Source organism: Stegostoma tigrinum, chromosome 4 (genome assembly GCF_030684315.1).
Source record: "Stegostoma tigrinum isolate sSteTig4 chromosome 4, sSteTig4.hap1, whole genome shotgun sequence".
Lineage (NCBI taxonomy): Eukaryota > Metazoa > Chordata > Chondrichthyes > Orectolobiformes > Stegostomatidae > Stegostoma > Stegostoma tigrinum.
The window spans coordinates 39,131,893-39,153,961 of NC_081357.1; the positions used below are offsets into that span (position 1 = coordinate 39,131,893).

Here is a 22,069-nt window from a genome sequence, read left to right on the forward strand (position 1 = left end):
GAACGCAGTAGGCCACATGAAAAGAGAAAAATATTCGTGACCCATTCTGTGTCACTGAGTCCCACAAAGACTCTGCTGCCAATCAGATATTCTGAAGTAGAAAATGTTTGGAATTAATTACATTCACATTGAAGAGCCCCCAGCCATATTGCAAACATAAATTAATTTTACAAAGCTGAGCGCAACTAAAAATTGTTCTCACTTCAGCTTAATTAGACAGATTAAAAATTAATATCGTGTAATTAAACATTCTAAAAAGCAATCTCCCTCTTCCATCTCTGCCACACTTCTCACCTCCTTCCATGCAACTGGCAACCCCCAGTTATAGTGGAAATCTGTTGTCTAATTTCACCTATGACGAAGTGGTGCTAAGAACAGACCTTTCCAAATCACCAGAGACACCCAAATTCAAACAGGCACACACAACATTAAAAATATAACTGGAAACTGAACTGCAGCAAACAACAGTGCCAAGGTAAGGCAAGTACATCATCCACAGCAGTGACGGCATAATCCCTCTCATCCAAATCTGTTTTCCTCATCATATGCTCCAGGTTTATAAGTAACAGTATTGCTTTGGAACCGGGAAACGTCGCTTTTTAATTCTCTTCAAATCTTTTGACAATTTGTACAGAACCACTGATTAACCAAGTGTGATTTGTTTATCAAACGGATACAGTGACATCACATGATAAACAAATACAATGTTAGGATGATGGAGGTATGAAAATTCTGACATCGATGTTTCAGTGCAGACTATTCTAATGTCAGAATTGTCACCTTTTTGGGAGAGAAACTGGGCTGGATTTTATGGAGCATTCATGAGCCAGAAAGCTGGTGGTTGGATCCACAAAACAGGGCTTTGCGCCTTTAAAAGCCAGCTTCATACCCTCTGCCTTCTGCCACTTGAATTTAATGGGATCAACATGCAGCCCGACCAGTCTAACCCCACATTCTGCTCACCAGTCAATGGGCAAGAGGGAGGAAGAGGAAGGAGAACAACAATATAATTGAAGCCTTGCCTCCACCACAGTTTTCCCTTCGCAAGTCCACACCAACCTTATCCTACACCAGATAACCCTTCTCCCAGCCAACCCACCTAGCTGGGACCTGCTAGCCCCATATCAGAGAAATCCCAGTATTAGCTGGAGGTCTGCGGCCATCACTGATATTACCAAGCTGCCACTTTCAAAGTGGCCAGCAGCTCTCCGAGGCATACCTCCTACACGGAGGGCAGCTTAAGTTTCTCTGCATAACAATTAAAGTGTCACCAGCCAAATGCATCAGAGCAGGGCAAACTGCCCAAACAGAATCAGGTTTGACTAACTATCTATGCTGTAGTGCAGGGCGAGCATGTTCAGCACCTAATCCAGGCCACAGAACCAAAGTCCATCTCAGATAGCCACTTCACGGAGCTTAGAACCAACGTGTTCTCCAAATGGTTTTCCGACCTATAACTGTCCCTCAGCCAACAACACCGAACATTCACACAGTCCACCACGTGCCCAGTGTCACCAGTCCATGCCACTGACGTGGGACACCGCAGCAACTCATCAAGGCTGCTTCTACCTGCACTTTCAATGTCCTCAACATCTACCATTGAGAAGATCAAGGGCAGCAGGTACAGATGTTGTCTCTTGTTATTGCACTGTGCTCCTGGGGCAGAGTCACTCCGCAGTTCACTCCACTGTTGGAATAGACAGAAATGTGCGGATAAGCACAAAGTCAACTACAGGGTGATTTTGTCATCGTCACCTGCAGCTTGCTCTTCAGATCACATACCAGCCTGATTGGGTATATGTCACCATCCCTTCATTGCCACTGTGTCACAATCCCGAATACCCCTCCACATAATGGCACAAGTATCTTCATCACATCAACTCCAACTGTTCAACAAAGTGCCTGCAAAGCACCATCTGCACCAGACCACAAGTGTCAACTCTGCTAGTGACACCTGCGAGATGTTTTCTTCAAAAACAAAATCACACGGTAGTTGACTTTGTGCTTATCCGCAGATTTCTGTCTTTCCCAACAGCGGAGTGAACTCCGGAGTGACTCTGCTCCAAGAGCACAGTGCAATAACGAGGGACAGCATCTGACAGCCACACAGCTATCCTCGAGCTAAACAACAGGAAAATCAATGAAGCACAGTTAATCAGAACTGCTGACGCTGGAAAATCCGAGATAACAAAATGTAGAGCTGGATGAACACAGCAGGCCAAGCAGCATCTTAGGAGCAGGAAAGCTGACATTTTGGGAAGGGTCTAGGCCCAAAACATCAGCTTTACTGCTCCTAAGACCTTGCTTGGCTTGCTGTGTTCGTCCAGCTCTATACCTTGTTAGGTCAATGGAGCAGAATTTTTCTTCACTAACATCATAATATTATAATTAAGAGCACCGACAGCCCCAAGATATTGTTTCATCCCACGTTTCAGCGGTCATGAAGCTTTTAGCTCTTCCAAAATTCAACAGAAATATCGAAAACAGTATTACTTACATTTTGTTTCTGCCATTTAAACAGGGCTGATATAGTACTTTGATGGCGTTGCTTCCCTCACAAAATTTGTGAGATGACTCTGGCTTTACAGCCTTCTTGTCAACTCCAGCAAAATCACTTTTTACGTCATCGTGTGATCTCACCAGCAGGCTATCAGAATTCAAAAGCCAGAGCTGTAAGAAAGAAAAACAACTGATTATATTTAAAAAGGTAGCTACTACAACTGACTGTAAGCGAGGCATGAGAAAGTTAATTGCAATTTTTAAAAAGATGACTATTTGCAAAGTCACCAGCAGTTCATTTCAAATCGACACAGCATCAGTGGATACGGTGTATTTGGATTTTCAGAGGCTTTGCCTCAAAGAGCTGAGTTGGCAAAAGCAAAGCAGATGGGATAGGGAGTAATACATTGGCACGGATTACGAATTGGTTGACAGACTGGGAACAGAGAGCAGGAATAAATAGGTGTTTTTCCAGATGGCTGACATGATCAGTACTACAAAGATCAGTTGTTGTTCCCAGCTGCTTAACATTTATATAAATGACTGGAGGAGGGAACCAAATGCAACACTTTCAAGTTTGCTGATGATACGGAACTGGGCAGCATTGAGAGTTGTGAGGAGGCAGTATGGAGGCTTTAAGGTGATTTTGACAAGTTGAATTACTGGGCAAGCACATGGCAGATGGCGAAATGTGAACTGGTACATTTCCTTCAGAAATGGTAATATAACAGGAAGTGTGGATATATGAAGGGATCGGAATGTCCTTGTACATCAGTCAATAAAGGCAGGTTCAGCAAGTAACTAGGAAGGCAAATGGTATACTGGCCTTCATTGGAAGATGATTTGAGTTCAGAAGTTAAGATGTCTCACTGCAGTTACATAGGGCCTTTGGCGACTCCACACCTCTAGTTAGTGTGCAGTTTCGGTCTCCCTCTCAAACCTGCCATAGAAGGAGTACAGTGGAGACTCATATGGCTGTTACCAAGGTTGGTTTGACTGTCCTATGGGGAGAGGTTCATTTGACTGGGCTTATATTTACGAACATTTAGTAGGATGAGAGATGATCTGCTTGAGACGTACAAAATTCTAACAGGGCGGGACAAACTAGAAGAAAGGAAGATGTTTTCTCCAATTCGAGACTCTAGGATTTGTTTGGGGGGGTGTGGGGAGGTGCGGTTGCACAGAAGCCTGTGGAGGCCAAGTCATTGAATATACACTAATAAACCTGGAGCATATGATGAGGAAAACAGATTTGGATGAGAGGGATTATGCCGTCACTGCTGTGGATGATGTACGTGCCTTACTGCGGCACTGTTGTTTGCTGCAGTTCAGTTTCCAGTTATATTTTTAATGTTGTGTGCGCCTGTCTGTTGGAAGGCTAAATACCTCATCCTCTAAATTACACATCTGGTTCCCCACCCCCTGCCAATCTAGTTTAACAGGGGGATCGAGTTTAAGAGCCGTGAGGTTATGCTGCAGCTCTACAAAACCCAGGTGAGACCACACTTGGAATATTGTGTCCAGTTCTGGTCGCCCTATTATAGGAAAGATGTGGAGGCTTTGGAGAGGGTGCAAAGGAGGTTTACCAGGATGCTGCCTGGACTGGAGGGCTTGTCTTACGAGGAGAGGTTGACTGAGCTCGGACTTTTCTCTCTGGAGAGAAGGAGGAAGAGAGGTGACCTGATCGAGGTGTACAAGGTAATGAGAGGCACGGATAGAGTCGATAGCCAGAGACTTTTCCCCAGGGCAGGATTGACTGCCACGAGGGGTCATAGTTTTAAGGTGTTAGAAGGAAGGTATAGAGGAGACGTCAGAGGGAGGTTCTTCACCCAGAGAGAGTTGTGAGCGCATGGAATAGTTTATCAGTGGTAGTCATGGAAGCGGAGTCATTAGCGACATTTAAGCGACTGCTGGACATGCACATGGACAGCAGTGAATTGAGGGGAATGTAGTTTAGGTTATTTTATTTTTGGATTAGGATTAATCCATGGCACAACATTGTGGGCCGAAGGGCCTGTACTGTGCTGTACTTTTCTATGTTCTATATCTGCGAAAGAGATATGTACATTGTTAGATTTTAAAGGTTTGTTAAGTATGATGAGAAAGTGGAATGGCCTACTCCTGTTCTTAGTTTCCATGTTTCTAACATTTTGTTATAATTCCCACAGAGGCTATTCAAGGAGAAAAAAGTCCCCATAAAACTAATGGAAAGAACACCACTGGACAATATTTCACTTTAAACATTCAATTAACAGATGAGGAAATTTTAAATGTAAACAAAAGATTAAGCACTACAAGAAAATTTACTAACAAACACTCTCATCATTTCCTACTCAAATCTGGTATTGTTTATAATCTCATCATATTTCCAAATTGATCTTGTTTTTGTAAGAGCTCTCACTTGCCATCCAATCATTTTGATACCCAAGTTGTATCCATGAACAGCAATATTCCATCTGAAGTTCCTGGTCATAGTTACCACTGACAAGGTAAGTGAATCTAAGAACCATTTCACACTTGATCACAAGAGTGACAGTGTTGTCTTTGGTGCCCACTCCACCAGCAGCTTTGGGTGTTGCCCAAACCATTATTACTCATCCATCCTGTCTTCAGTGTTCTGTCTTTTCTAACTACATAACACAGTGTCAAGGCCCCTGCATCACCTCCCTTACCTCCCACAACAGCTTGAGGTACATCTCGTCTGGGTTGGGGATTTATCTGATTTTAAACCTGGTGAAACTATTAATACCTCCTCCCTCTCAATGACAATTTGTTCAAGTATATCACGTGCTTCTGCCCTGATTTTGATATCCTTCCTGCCCCCTCTGTATGCAAAATACTTATTTAAAACATTATTTGCTTTTATTTTTACTTGACTGAATTTGCCATTCAAGTCCCTAATGGGCTCCACTCATTACCTGGTCATCATCTTGCCACCGTGACGCTTATAAAATGCCTTTGAATTTTCACTTACTTTGCCTGCCGGTATTTTCTCATGGCCCCTCTTTGCTTTCCTGATTTCTTTAGTTTCTGCATGCATCTAGAGTTTATGATGATCTGAGCCCTCAGTATTTTTTCATTCACTCGTTGGACGTGGTTATCACTGGCTGGCCAGCATTTATTGCCTATCCCTAGTTGCCCTTGAGAAGGTAATAGTAAGCTGCTACAGTCCTCCTGCTGTATGTCAACCCACAATGCCCTTTGGGGTGGGTATTCCAGGAATCTGACCCAGCGACAGTGAAGGAACGGCGATGTATTTTAAAGTCAGGATGGTGAGTGGTTTGGAGGGGCGCTTACAGGTGATGATGGTCGTGGGTTTGGGAAGGTGCTGTTCGAGGATCTTTGGTAAATTTCTGCAGCGCATCTTGAAGATAGCACATACTGCTGCTACTGAGTGTCAATAGTGAGGGAGTAGATGTGTGGATGTAGTGCCAGTCACATGGGCTGCTTCATGCTGGCTAGTGTCAAACTTCTTGAGTGTTGTTGGGGCTGCACTCATCCAGGAAGGTGGGAAATATTCCATCGCACTCCTGACTTGTGCCTTGTAGATGGCGATCAGGTTTTGAAGAGGCAGAAGATAAGCTACTTGCTGCAGCATTCCTGATAACTGACCTTCTCTTGTAACCACTGTGTTTGTAAGGCAAGTCCAGTTGAGTTTCTAGTCAATGGTAACCCACAGGATGTTGACAGTGGGGAATTCAGTGATGGAAACACCACTGAATGCCAAGAGGCGAGGGTCAGAGTATCTCTTATTGGTGATGGTCATAGCCTGGCATTTGTATGGTGCAAATGTTACTTGCCAATTGTCAGCCAACACCAGGATATTGTCCAGATCTTGTTGCATTTGAACTCAGACGGCTTCAGTATCTCAGGAGTCACGAATGGTGCTGAACATGTGCAATCATCAGTGAACATCCCCACTTCCTGACATTATAGTACAGGGAAGGTCATTGATAGAGCAGCTGAAGATGGTGGGCCTAGGACACTACCCTGAGGAACTCCTGCAGAGATGTCCTGGGACTGAGATGACTGACCTCCAACAACCACAACCATCTTCCTGTGTGCCAGGTATGACTCCAACCAGCAGAGAGGTTGTGCCTGACACCCATCAGTTCCAGTTTTGCTCGGGTTCCTTGATGCCACACTTGGTCAAATACAGCCTTGATGTCAAGGGCTGTCACTCTCATCTCATTTCTGGAATTCATCTCTTCTGTCTATGTTTGAACCAAGGTTATAGTGAGGTCAGGAGCTGATGGTCCTGGTGGAACCCAAACTGGGCGTCACTGTGCAGATGCTGCTATATAGCACTGTTGACAACACCTTCCATCACTTTCCTGATGATTGACAGTAGACTGATGGGACAGTAATTGGCCAGGTTGGATTTGTCCTGCTTTTTATGAACAGGACATTCCCAAGCAATTTTCCACATTGTTGGGTAGACGCCAGTGTTGTAACTGTGCTGGAATAGTTTGTCTACAGGAGCAACAAGTTCTGGAGCACAAGTCTTCAGTACTATTACCAGAATGTTGTCAGGGTCCGTAGCTTTTGCACTAACCAACGAGTCCAGCTGTTTTTTGACAACATGTGGAGTGAATCGAATTGGCTAAAGACTGTTATCTGTGATGCTGGGAAACAGATGGATCATCCACTCGGCACTTCTGGCTGAAGATTGTTGTGAATGTTTCAGCCTTATCTTTTGCCTTGAAGTGCTGGGCTCTTCCATCATTGAGGATGGGAATATTTATGGAATCTCAACCTCCAGTTCAATTCCTCACCTTCATTCATCTGGCAGGACTGCATCCTCTGGTTACAGAGGCTCTTAGTCCTGCTTAGTACTTGCTGGCTATGCCGTTTAGTGGCTTCACCAGATTGGCACCTCACTTTTAGGTTATGCCTTAAGGTTATGCTATTCCTGGCATGCTCTCCTGCACTCTGCCTTGAACGTGGGTTAATCCTCTGGTTTGATGGTAATGGTTGAATGTGGGATAAGCCAGGCCATGAGGTTACAGACTGTGCTGGGGTATTGGAATTCTGCTGCTGTTGATGGCCCATGGCACCTTATCTACCATAAGCTTCCTTTTCCTTTCCTCATCCAGTCCTGTGCATTCCACAATGACCAGGCTTCTCCAGAATTTTGGTCCCACTCTTGGCCTTTACAGGAAGAAGGTACCTCTGCACTTTCACTATTTCCTTTTTGAAAAATTCCGACCGTGCCAAATAGTTACTCCCAGTCCACTTTGGCCAGATCCTGTCCTGTCATATTAAAATCAATTCAAAATGTTTATATCTGGTCCAGGACATTTAGGAAGGAGAGGAACTACAAAAAGGTGGAGGTTATGGCTCTGTTAATTCATAAAGTATGATCACAATAGAGATGGGTTGACTAAGTGGAGGGAACAACAATGTAGAAGCTCTTTAGGCAGAAATGGTAAATGATAAAAGCAATTGTAGGAGCGGTGTGCAGGCTCTCTAACAGTAACCACATGATAAACTGTAGTATAAAAGGAGGAATACTGTGAGCCATAATCATGAAAGATGCTAAAATCTTTACAGACTGGATAAATCAGACGGTCAAAGGTAGCCCAGATAAGCAGTTCACAGAAAATTGTCAGGATAGTTTCTTATAACAGAATATTCTGGGACCAGCCAGAGGGGTGGCTATATGAGAATTTATTATCCAAAGAGACACGATTAATTCATGACCTCACGGTCAAGATACCACTAGGCAGGAGCAATCATAAAATGATCTAATTTTACATTCAGTTTGAGGGAGAGAAGGATGGATCCAATGCTAGTTAACATCAGTGACTACTCACCACATTAAATCAGAGGTAGAAGTGAACTGGATTAAGGAATAGGCCAATGGAGATGCAGTGGCAAATGTTTGAAGGGATATTTCAGAAAATGTAGACTAGTTACATTCCAATAGAGAGGAAAGCTTCTAAGGGGAGTGCATCTGTGATAAACTCAATAAGTTTAAGGAAAAATATACCTAAAGTAAACACATCACGGTGGATGGCAGGTCAGAAAACTGGACGAAACATGAACAAACTGTGAAGATTGACCAAGAGAATAATAATGAGGACTAAATTAGAAAATAAGAAAAAACCAGCTGAAAATATAAAAGCAGAAAGTAAGAGCTTTAATCAGCCTTTATAAAAGAAAAGCCATGAAGTGAATGTTGACCCGATAGCAAATAAGTCTGGGGAATTAATAGCAGAGAGGGAGAACAGTAGATGGACATTTATTTTGCATCAGTCTTCATTACAGAGGATACAAGAAACATCCCAGATATAGCTACAATTCAGGAAATGGAAGGAAGGGAGGAACACAAGAAAGTGACATTCAGAAGGAAAGTGGCACTGCTAGAGTTGAAGGTTGACAAGTTCCAAATTCCTGATTTTTTTTAAAAATTATTCATTTATGGAATGTGGGTGTCACTGGCTGTGCCAGCATTTATTGTCCATCTCTAGTTGCTCTCAAGAGGTGGTGGTGAGCTGCCTTCCTGAACCACTGCAGTCCACCCGCTGTGGGTTGATCCACAATACCATTAGGGAGGGAATTCCAGGACTTTGACCCAGCAGCAGTGAACAAACAGCAATATATTTCAAAGTCAGGGTGGTGAGTGGCTTGGAGGGGAACTTGAAGGCGGTGGTGTTCCCATGTATCTGCTGCCCTTGTCCTTCTAGATGGACGCGTTTGTGCATTTGGAAGGTGCTGTCTGAGGATCTTTGGCGAATTTCTGCAGTACTTCTCGTAGATGGTACACACTGCTGTTACTCAGCATTGAAGGTAGAGCGAGTGGATGTTTGTGGATTTGATAGCATTCAAGTGTGCAGCTTTGTCTTGGATGCTGTCAACCTTCTTGAGTATCGTTGGGGCTGCAACCATGCAGGCAAGTGGGGAGCATTCCATCACACTCATGAATTTTGTGTTGTTGATGATGCATGTGCTGTGGGGAGTCAGGAGGTGAGCTACTCACCTCAGTACTCCTAGCTTCTGACCTGCTCTTGTAGCCACTGAATTTATGTAGTGAGTACTGGTGAGTTTCTGGTCAGTGATAACCTCACGAAGTTGACAGTGGGAGATTCAGTTATGGTAACAGCATTGAATGTCAAAGCGCAGTGATTCGTGATGGTTGTAACCTGGTATTTGCATGGTACAAACATACTTTGACGCTTGTCAGGTCAAGCCTGGATATTGTCTAGATCTTGTTGCATTTGAACATTGACTGCTTCAGGGCTTGAGGAGTCACAAATTGTGCTGAACATTGTGCATTCATCAGTGAACATCCCCATTTCTGACCTTATGATGGAGGGAAGGTCATTTATGAAGCAGCTGAAGATGGTTGGGCGAAGGACACTACACTGAGGAACTCCTGCAGAGATGTCCTGCAGCTCAGATGACTGACCTTCAACACCCGCAAACATCTGCCTGTGTGTCATGTATGACTCCCACCAGTGAACAGTTTGCCCCGATACCCATCAATTCCAGTTTTGTAAGGGATCCTTGATGCCACACTTGGTCAAATGCAACCTTGATGTCAAGGACTGTCACTCTCATCTCATTTCTGGAATTCATCTCTTCTGTCTACGTTTGAACCAAGGCTATAATGGGGCGAGGAGATGAGTGATCCTGGCAGAACCCAAACTGGGCATCACTGAGCAGGTTATTGCTGAGCAGGTGCTGCTTGATAGCACTGTTAATAACACCCCTCATCACTTTACTGATGATCGAGAATAGACTGATGGAGCGGTAATTGGCCAGGGTTGATTTGTCCTGCTTTTTGTGCACAGGACATACTTGGACAATTTTCCACATTGTCGGGTAGATGCCTGGTTTGTAACTGGAACAGCTTGGCTAGGGGAGAGCTAACTTCTGGAGCAAAAGTACTATTACCGGAATGCTGGCAGGGCCGGTGGCCTTTGCAGTATCCAGTGTTTCCAACTGTTTCTCGATATCACGTGGAGTAAACTGAATCAGCTGGAGACTGGTATCTGTCAAATTGGGGATCACTGGAGGAGGCCAGAGCTGGATCGTCCACTCAGCACTTCTGGCTGAAGATTGCTGCGAATACTTCAGCCGTATCTTTTGCAACGATGTGCTGGGTTCTTCCATCATTGAGGGTTGGGGATATTTGAGAAGCCTCTTCCTCCAGTGAGTTGTTTAATTGTCCACCGCCATTCACTAGATGTGGCAGGACAGCCGAGCTTAGACCTGATCCGTGTGGGATCGCTTAGCTCTGTCTATCACTTGCTGCTTTCATTGTTTGACGTGTAAGTAGTTCTGTTTGGTGGCTTCACCTCATCTTCAGGTATGCCTAGTGCCACTCCTGGCATGCCCTCCTGCACTCTCCATTGAACCAAGGTTGATCCCCTGGTTTGATGGTAATGGGTTGACTGGGGGATATGCAAAGCCATGAGGTTACAGGTTGTGCTGGAATACAATTCTGTTGCTGTTGATGGCCCACAGCGCCTCATTGGTGCCCGGTCTTGAGTTGTTAGATCTGTGTGAAGTCTGTCCCATTGAGCACAGTGATAGTGTCATACAACATGATGGAGGTTATTCTCAATGTGAAGGTGGGACTTTGTCTCCACAAGGGCTGTGCGGTGGTCACTCTTACCAATACTGTCATGGACAGATGCATCTGCAGCTGGCAGATTGAAGAGGATGAAGTCAAGTATGTTTTTCCCTCTTGTTCTTCCCTGACCACCTGACGCACACCCAGTCCAGCAGCTATGTCCTTTAGGACCTAATCAGCTCGATCAGTAGTACAGCTGTCGAGCCACTGCTAGTGGTGGACATCGAAATCCCCCACCCAGAGTACATTTTGTGCCCTTGCCATCCTCAGTGCTTCCTCCAAATGTTGGTAAACATGGAGGAGTGTCAATTTATCAGAAGAGGGAGGATGGCACGTGGTAACCAGCAGGAGGTTTCCACGCCCATGTTTAACCTGATGACATGAGACATCATGGTATCCGGAGTCATTGTTGCGGACTCCCAGTGCAAATCCCTCCCAGCTGTATACCACCTCCTCTGCCAGGTTTGTCCTGGCAGTGGAACAGGACATATCCAGGGATGGCGATGGCGGCATCATGGAGTCATACAGCATGGAAACAGGCCCTTCCGTCTAACCAGCCTATGCCGAACATAAACCCAAACTAAACTAGTCCCTCCTACCTGCTGCTGGCCCAACTCTTTCCAAACCTCTCCTATTTATGGCTCTGTGCAAATGTCCTTTAAACATTTTAACGGTACCCACGTCCACCACTTCTTCAGGAAGTTCATTCCACACACGATCTACCCTCTGCGTAAAAAAATTTCCTCATGTCATTTTTTTTTAAATCTCTCACCCCTCACCCTTAAAAATGTGTCTCCTAGTCTTCAAATCCCCCACCCTAGGGAAAAGCCAAATATCATTCACTATATCCTTCCCCACTCATGATTTTAGACTAGATTAGATTCCCTACAGCGTGGAAACAGGCCCTTCAGGCCAACAAGTCCACACCACCCCTTGGAGCATCCCACCCAGACCCACACCCCTGAACACCACGGGCAATTTAGCATGGCCGATCCACCTAACCTGCACATCTTTGGACCGTGGGAGGAAACCGGAGCACCCGGAGAAAAACTGGACACAATATTCCAGAAGTGGCCTTGCCAATGTCCCGTACAACCTCAAAATAACATCCCAACTCCTACACTCAAAGGACTGAGCAATGAAGGCAAGTGTACCAAACGCCTTTTTAACCATTCTGCTTATACATGATGCAAACTTCAAAGAATCATGTACCTGCGCCCCTAGGTCCCGCTGTTCTACCCACGGCCCCACCATTAATGGTATAAGCCCTAACCTTGTTTGTTTTATTAAAATACAATACCTCATATTTATCCAGATTGAACGCCATCTGCAATTTTTCAGCCCATTGACCCTTTTGAGCAAGATCCCTCTGTAATCTTAGAAAACCTTCTTCACTCTCTATTATGCCATGAAATTTGGTGTTGTCTGCAATACTTACTAGACATGCCTTCTACATTCTCGTAAAAATCATTTATACAAATGACAACCAAAAAAGGGTCCAGAACCAGTCCCTGTAGAACATCGCCGGTCACAGGCCTCCAGTCCAAAAAAATAACCCTCCACCATTACTCTCTGTCTCTTGTCATTAAGCTAATTACATATCCAATTGGCAAACTCACCCTGAATCCCATGTGACTTAACTTTACTAATTAGACTCCCATGCAGAACCTTGTGAAAAACAACATCGACTGCACTGCCATCATCCATCATTTTGGTAACTTCCTCGAAGAAACTCACCCAAGTTTGTGAGACATAATCTTCCTTGCAGAAAACCATGCTGACTGTTACTAATCAATTTTTGCCTCTCTAAATGTCCATAAATTCTACCTTTCACAATCACCTCTGACAATTTACTCACAACCAAAGTCAGACTCACAGGTCTATAGTTCCCCGATTTGTCCTTACAACCTTTCCTAAACAAACGTATAACACGAGCCACCCTCCAGTCTTCAGGCACCTCACCTGTAGTTATTGATGACGCAAATATTCCTGCAAAGGGTCTCACAACTTCCTCCCTTACTTCCCACAATGTTCTTCAATACATTAGCTCAGATCCTGGTGATTTATCCTTCTTTATATTCTCCAAGACCTCGCAAAATTCTTTTTCTGTAATGTGAACTGTTTTTAAAACATCAAAGTTTATTCCCCTGCATTCTCTAGATTTCATTTCTTATTCCACAGTAAAAACTGATGCAAAACATTCATTTAGTATCTCTCCCACCACATGGGGTTCAACACAAACACAACCTCCTTGATCTTTAAGAACCCTACCCTGTCTAGTTACCCGCTTGCTTTTGATGTATTTGCAGAATCTCTTTGGATTATCCATAATCTTATCTGCCAATATTATCAAATTCCCTCTTTGGCTTCCTGATTTCTTGCTGAAGAATGCCCCTTCACTCTGTACATTGATTCAGAGATTCAGTTAAACCAAGTCGTCTATGTCTAAAACAAGATTCTCTTTTATTCTTGACTAGAATCTCAATATCTTTATTCATCTATTGCTCCTTAATCTTACCAGCTTGACCCTACACTCCTAACAGAGACAAAATGTCCCCGAACTCTCGTCATCACACTCTTGAATGCCTCCCCTTTGTCAGACATCCTTTTACCTGCAAACAGTCTAGTCCAATCAACTTTTGGAAGTTCTTTTCTCATACCATTAAAATTTGCCTTACTCCAATTAAAAGCTTGAACTTTAATGGAAGGTTTATCCTTTTCCATAGCTGTTTTGAAACTAACAGAATTACAATCACTGGACCGAGAGTGTTCCCCCACTTTCACTTCAGTCACCTACCTTACCTTATTACCCAAAAGATGCTATAGTTTTGCCCCTTCTCTGGTAGGAGTATCCATATATTGTTAAAGAAAATTTTCTTGAGCACATTTGACAAATTCTTCATCATCCAAACCTTTAACACAATGGTAGCCCCAGGGAATTCTTGGAAAATTAAAATCCCTCATTATAACAATCTTACTATGCTTATACATATCTGAGATCTCCCTATATATTTGTTTCTCAATTTCCCTCTGACTATTGAGGGCCTATAGTAGGATCCCATCAAAGTGATCTTTCCTTTTCTACTTGTAATTTCTATCCATATGTTTTTACTGGACAATTTTTCAGAAATATCTTCCCTTGTCACAGCAGTAATTCTTGATCGAAAACGCCACCAGCCCCCTCCTTTCTTAAGGCCATAAGACATAGGAGTGGAAGTAAGGCCATTCAGCCCATCAAGCCCACTCTGCCATTAAATCATGGCTGATCAGCATTTCAACTTCACTTCCCTGCACTCTCCCCGCAGCCCTTGATTCCTTGTGAGATCAAGAATTTATCAATCTCTGCCTTGAAGACATTTAATGTCCCGGCCTCCACTGCGCTCTGTGGCAATGAATTCCACAGGCCCACCACTCTCAGGCTGAAGAAATGTCTCCTCATTTCCATTTTAAATTTACCCCCTCTAATTCTAAGCCTGTGCCCACAGGTCCTAGTCTACCCGCCTGACGGAAACAAACTCCCAGTGTCCACCCTTGCCTCCTTTTCTATCCTTCCTATAGCATCTAAAACCCAGAACATTGAGCCGCCAGTCTTGTCCAGCTCTCAACCAAGTTTGTGTAATAGCTATGACGTCCCAGTCCCATGTTCTTAAACATGCCTTGGGTTGATCAGCCTTACCTGTAAGACCCCTTGCATTGAAATAAATGTAATTTAATGCTTCAGAGTTTTCTTGTCTTTCTTTTCTAATTGACGTGCTTTCCTCACATTCAGAACTTCCCCATCAATCCTTCTTTTTACACTGCTACTTAGAATTCTCTATCAGTATAACGTCTCTGTTCATGGAATGAACAAATCTCCCTGCTAAGATATTGGTCCCTTTCTAGTTTAGGTTAGACCCATCCTTTTTGAACAGGTCTCTTCTATCCCAAAAGCCATACTAATTGTCCAAAAACCTGAATCCCTGAACAATTGAACAATTAGCCATTGATTTATCTCCTTTAATTTTTTTATTCCTTCCTTCGTTTGAGTTTAGCATGAGGAGCAAACCAGAAATTACTAATTTTAAAGTTCTATTTTTTAATCTTCTACCCACCTCTTAAATTGACCTTGTACTGCTTTAATCTTTTTCCAAAAATTGTCATTCCTACCAATGTGTATAGTAATTTCTGGCTTCTCAAACTCACCTTTAACAATATGCTTGAAATGTTTGGAGACATCCTTAATCCTAGCACCAGGAAAGCAACAAACCATCCTAAATTTAGCTCATTGCCACAGAATCTCTTGTCTATGCCCCTGACAGGAGAGTCCCCTGTAATAATAATTCTAGTAAATCTTGTCAAATGCTGCCTAACATAAAAAACATCAATAACTGACTGCTCCTTCCAATTTCCTCGGACAGACTATCCCCTTCTACAGTTCTGAAAACTGAATATCTATTTGATAGAGGAACAGCCACCAGTGACTTTTGAACTTTTGTCTGAGACATAGTCATACTCACAGAATCATACCTTATAGACAATGTCAGGCTGTTGCTTCACTAATCTGTGAGACAGGTCTCCCAATTTTGGCACTAACCCCACCCCGCCTCCCCCCACCCCCCACCCCACACCCCCCCCCCCCTCCCCCCCACTGACGTTCGTGAGGAGGACTTTGCAGGGTTGACAGGGCTGTTTCTTCCGTTGTCTTTTCTGATGCCTAGGTCAATGCCATGTGATCCATCCGGTTTCATTTCTTTCAGACTTTGTAGCGATTAGTACAATTAAATGACTTGCTAGGCCATTTCAGAGGGCAATTGAGAGACAACCACATTACCGTGGACCATCACCAGACCAGATGAGAGTGGCAGATTTCCTTCCCTGAAGGACAACAATGAACCAGATGGGTTTTTCCCCACAATCAACTGTGCTTTCACAGTCATCAATAAATTCTTAATTCCAGATGTTTTTTATTGAGCTCAAATTTCACCATTTGCTGTGGCAGGATCCCAATCCAGGTCCCCAGAACATTAGCTGAGTTTCTGGATTAACAGTCTAGCAATAATACCATTAGGCCATCACCTTTCCTGAGAGATATCATTCTCAGGTCCAAAAGAAGTAGCGACTGAGATAATTGATACACTGGTTTTAATTTTCTGAAATTCCCTAGATCAGGGGTAAATCCTTTGTTCAAACAGGAGGCAAACAGGAAAGAGGAAACTACAGGCCAGTTAGGTTAACCCTTGTCATGAAGGAAAAGTTAAAAGCTTTTATTAAAGGCATTATACCAGGGCACTTAAAGAAATTCAAGGTAATTAGGCAGTCACATGGCTTTACGAAAGGGAAATCATGTTTTGTAAGCATAATAAAGATTTATGACAAGGCGACATGTTGCACAAAAAGGGTAACAGCTGATGTAGTGCACATGGATTTCAACAAAACATCTAATAGAGTAACACAAGAGATTGTTGTGGCAAGTAAGAGCTCATGGTGTGGGGGAAGGATGCTGGCATTGATAGAAGATTTGGCTGGACAGAAAACAGAGAGTAGACATAAATGGGCCAACGTCTGGTTGACAAGATGCAACATGCTGTATGCCACAGGGACTAGGGCTGGAGTCGCAACTATTTACATTTTATTCAAATGGTTCAGATGAAAGGGCCAAAAGATTGGCTGCAAAACTTGCTGATGACAAGGCAGGTAGAAAAAGAAGTTGTGTAGGAGAGACTACAAAGGGACATACATATGTTTAGTTAGTGGGCAAAGATCTCTCAGAGAATAGGGTGGTAATGTGTAAAATTGTCCATTTTAGCAGGAAGAATAAACATAAAGCATACTATCTAAATGCTGAGAGATTGCAGAGCTTTGAGAGAGATCTGGATGTCTTCATGCATAAGTCACAAAAGGACAGTATGCAGCTAATCAGAGAGAAAATTAATAAAATGTTATTGTCGATTGCAAGGGGAATTGAATACAAAAGTAACAAGGTAATGCTTAGTGTTATACAGGGCACTGGCAAGACCACATCTTGAATATTGTGCACAGTGTTGATCTTCTTGGTGATGGGGATTCCGCACCTAATATTCGGAATTGAGCCCAGACAGGTATAAGGACTGTCAGTAGGGAAGCCTTTTTGAAATACTGACCATTATTCAGTTATATTTGGGATAGTATGAAAATGGGTTGGGAATATACTTAAAACTGGGTAAAGGTAAATGTCACCAAAATAAGATCTAATTTGGACTAGAAGCAACTACTTGCAGGTAAAATGGTGTCAGAGCAGAGGGAGGCATTCAAGGAGAAAAACAATGCAAGAACAACACAAATACATTCCCATAAAGACAAATGATAAGACCAAGAGAACATATCCAGAGAATCCTGGACGCCATCAGATGTAACAGTTAGGACTTGAAATGAAAAGGACAAACTTATGGCAGATACAGTGATCTCAGTTCAGAACAGGTCCTAGCAGAGAATAAAAGTGGAAAGAGGAACTTAACAAGGAAATTAGGAATGCAAAGAGATTGAGTGAGAAAACACTGACAGGCAGAATAAAGGAAAATCTGCATGAGATTTTAAAATATATGAAGAGGAAGGAAATAACTGTGCAGAGTAGGGCCCATTACAGACCACAGAGGTAATTCCTAAATTATCCAGAAGACTTGGGCACTGTCCTCAGTGAATACTTTGCATGGTCTTCACAACAGAAATGGATGACACAGGTATAGACATCAGGGTAGGAGACTGTGAAATATTAGGAGAAATTAATGTAGACAGGAGGTACCAGAAGGTTTAGCAGATTTAATTGTGGATACATCTGCAGGCCTGGAAGAGAGGCATCCCAGTTTGTTCACAGAAACAAGGTGGCTCAGTGGTTAGCACTGCAACCTCAGTGTTAGGGACCATGGTTAGATTCCAGTCTTGGTGACTGTGTGGAGTCTCCATATTCTCCCATGTCTGTGTGTTTCTCTACCAGGAGCTCTGGTTTCCTCCCATCGTCTAAAGATGAGCAGGTTAGGTGGATTGGCCATGCTAAATTGTCCATAGCGTCCAGGGATGTGTAGGCTAGGTGGATTAGCCATGGTTAATGCAGGGTCACAGGGATAGGATGGGGGAGTAGAATGGGATGGGATGCTGTTTAGAGGATCGGTACAAACTCAATGAGCCAAATGGTCGCTGTCTGACTGTCGGGATTCTATGAATAGGTCCTGGCAGTCCCTTACAAATCCTGCCTATCCACAGCTGAGGTGACAGACAACTGGAGGACTGCAAACATCATCCAGTATTTAAAAAGAGACAAAGTGATAGGCCAGGAAATTACAAACTTTGATGGTGATGAGAAGTCATTACAAAGAATTCTAAGGGACAGAATATACCCACACTTGGAGAGACAATGGATTAATCAAGCATGGTCAGCATGAATTTGTTTTGGGAAGGTTACGTTTGGCAAATTTGTTTGAATTTTTTGAGGAGGTAAACAGGAGTGTTGGCAAAGGCAACACATTCGAAGTGGCCTTTAGCAAAGCTTTTGATAAGATGACTCATGGTAGACTGGTCACAAACATAAATACAGAATACAGGAAGGAGATAAAGGACTTGGTGTCGTGGTGTAATGATAATACCCTCTCCCTTAACGTCAGCAAAACAGAAGAACTAATCATTGACTTCAGGAAGGAGGAGGAGACGCTCCCATGTACATTATTGGGGCTGAGGTAGAGAGGCTCTAGACCATCAGGTTCATAGGAATAACCACAAATGACAATCTGTCCTGGCCAGTGCTGAGGGATTGGGCACTGTCGGAGGGTCAGTACTGAGGGAGCGCCGCACTGTCGGAGGGTCAGTGCTGAGGGAGCGCCCCAGTGTCGGAGGGTCAGTGCTGAGGGAGCGCCGCACTGTCGGAGGGTCAGTGCTGTGTAAGAGCGGCATTGTTTCTTACATTGTTACTTTACTTCAAAGGTGCTACACCAGTTGTCAAGAAGTTTTGGGAAGACCTGGAATTATGAGAGGCCACATGGAAATGCAAATCTTTCTCTGACTGCTGCATGCCAGCTGTTGTATTGTGTAACATGCCTGAGATTTCCTTGGAAAGGAGAGAAAAGCAGCCAAGATTACTGTTCCTGAATTTACACTGCAATTCTGATAAAGAAATAGCATGTGAAGATGGAGCTACTGTATGATCGATAGTCAAATGTGATGGTCAAAAAGGCACAACAACACCTCTTCATCCTCAGGCTGCTTAGGAAATTTGGCACGTCCATAAGGACGCTCACAAACTTTGACAGATGCACCACAGAAAGCATTCTGTCTGAGTGCATTCCAGCTGGTATGGCAACTGCTCTGCCCAGGACCGTAAGAAACTACCAAAAGGTGGTGTGCACAGCCCAGACCATCACGGAAGCCAACCTCGCATCCATGGGCTCCATTTACAGAAAGGCTGCCAACATCATCAAAGACCCATCGCACCCTGATAAGGATCGCCTACAACCTCTTCAATCAGGCAGAAGATACAGAAGCTTGAACATTTGCAGCAACAGTTTCAAGAACAGCTCCTTCCCTGCCATTATTAGGCTGATGAATGGACTATCTAAGTTCAAATAACGTTGACCTTGTTTTGCACACCTCCTGTGCAGTGTAACCTGTATGTGTCACTTTGTCTAAGCACTCTATAATCTGTATGTTCTTGTTTGCTATGATCTGCCTGTACTGTTCATAAAACAAAGCTTTTCACTGTATTTAGGTACATGTGGCTACAATAAATCAAATCAAAAAGCCAACGGAATCCAAGACGAAGGCATTTTGGATCCAAACTTGGCCAAGAGGCAAGATGGAGAGGGTGAGAATACAGGGGCATTTCTGAGACTGGAAGACTCCAGTGTAGTTTCACAGGGCTAAATGCTGAGACCCTTGCTGTTTGCGTTGCACCTTAATAATTTGGACGTAATTATCAAGAATATGATCAAAAAGTTAGCATATGATAGAAAAATAGATAAGTGGTAGTGAGAAGGATAGCAATAAACTATAGGAGGTCATCAGAGAACCGGTCAGCTGGGAAATCCAATTCATCCTAGACACATGTAAAATAACACACTTGAGAACAGCCAACAAAGTATACATAAATGGGCCCTTCAGAATACAAAAGATCAGAGTATGAATATCCATCGTTTCCCTGAAGTAGCAGGGCAGGTGGACAGGTTGTTAGGAAGACATTTGCAGACGACATTCACCAGGATGTAGTCTGGGCTGAAGATCTGAGTTATGAGCAATGACTGAATAGACTAGGTCTGTCTTTGAGAGAGTTAAAATTGTATCAGAGGTAATAGGAGCTGCAGATGTTGGAAAATCTGAGATAACAAGGTGTGGAGCTGGATGAACACAGCAGGCCAAGCAGCATCTTAGGAGCAGGAAAGCTGACGTTTCGGGCCTAGAAATTTTCTGATGAGGGGTCTAGGCCCAAAATGTCAGCCTTCCTGATCCTAAGATGCTGCTTGGCCTCCTGTGTTCATCCAGCTCCACGCCTGGTTATCTCTTATCATAGGTTGAGAGGGCTCTTACAGAGGTCTACAAGTTTATGAGGGGCATAGATGGAGATGATAGGAAGGCACTTTTTGATTACTAGAGGAGTCAGTAACCAAAGGGCATGCGTTTTAGGTAAGAAGGGAAAGGCTAAGAGATAAAAGGTTGAGAATTTTTTTTTTAAATTAGAAACTAGTGGAAGTCTGGAGCTCTCTATCTGAACGGGTAGTTGAGTCAGAAATTCTTCCAACATTTAAAGAGTATCTGACTATTTACTTGCATGACATAGGCTCCAGGGCATTGAGCCAAGAACTGGAAAATGGAATTAGTATCCGATCTTTGTTGATGGCCTTCAGTTTTGTAAACATCCATGTGTCTTATGTCACGCAAGATGTAAACATGCTGGAGTCAGTTCAGACCAGGTTTATCTGACATACCTGGAATGGTTGGGTTGCCTTATCAGGAGAAATTGGACTGGCTACTTTAGCTTCTGCTGCAGTTTTGAAAGTTAAGAGGTGGCTTGGTTGAAATGTACAAAATCCTGAGGGATCTTGACAGGGTGCATGTGACAACAGTGTTTCCTTTTCTGGGAGAAACGTAACTTCGGCGGGGGGGTCGGGGGGTCGTAGTTTAAAATTAAGAGGTCACCACTGAAGGCAGAGACAAGGAGAAACTTTCTCTCAGAGTATCGAGAGTCTTTGGAATTCACCCCGAAAGATAGAACAAAGTCTTTGAATTGATTTAAGCTGGAGCTAGACGGATTCATCACACGCCAGGGGTGAAAGGATGTGGTAGGAAACCAGCAGTAACCTTGAGGGGACAAGCGGCATATTTCTGCTCCTAATTCATATGTTTGTAAGCTTCTAACACAGGGGCATAAGCTCAGGAGAAGGAGCCAATCACATAGGCCAATTTTAATTTATTTATGGGATGTAGCCACTGCTGGTTGGGCCAATATTTATTATCCACTGCTATTGCCCTGGAGAAGGTTGTGGTGAGATGCTTTCTTGAACTGCTGAAGACCACTTTGTGTCGGTTCACCCAAGTGGAGTTAGGGAGGGAGGGAGGGAGTTCCAGGATTTTGATTCAGAAACCAGCAATACAGGGCAAGTTGCAGGTTATGGTGTTCCTATATATTTGCTGCCCTTGAGCTTTCTGGTGGTCACTGTTGGAGGTTTAGAAGGTGCTGTCTAAAGAGCTTGGAGGTCTGAGGATTCAGGGAATTGTAGTCCATCTTGTAGATGGTATGCTCTGTTCTGGTCAATGAGGAGTGAGCCTGGAAGATGTTGGCTGAGGTGCTAATCAAGTGGGCTGCTAACTATGGTTTGGACTGCATTCCTCCAACTGCTGTTTATGTGGTTTGGCATGGCAAGAGTCTGGTGTTGCAGCTTCACCAGATTGGCATCTTATTTTTAGGTATGCCTGGTGCAGCTCCTGGTATGTCCTCCTGCAGTGTCTACTGGACCAAAGTTAATCCCCTGGCTTGATGGTAGTGGTTGAGTG

At 43.6% G+C, this 22,069-nt stretch overlaps 1 protein-coding gene across 2 annotated transcripts in view; it reads right to left on the minus strand.

Moving 5' to 3' along the window:
- ube3d (ubiquitin protein ligase E3D) overlaps positions 1-22,069 on the minus strand; it is a 179,176-nt gene that overhangs the window by 102,905 nt on the left and 54,202 nt on the right. For both annotated transcript variants that reach the window (XM_059645730.1, XM_048530254.2), the window contains exon 9: positions 2,498-2,670. In XM_059645730.1, the coding sequence (XP_059501713.1) occupies positions 2,498-2,670 (173 nt within the window). The remainder of the gene's footprint in view (positions 1-2,497; positions 2,671-22,069) is intronic.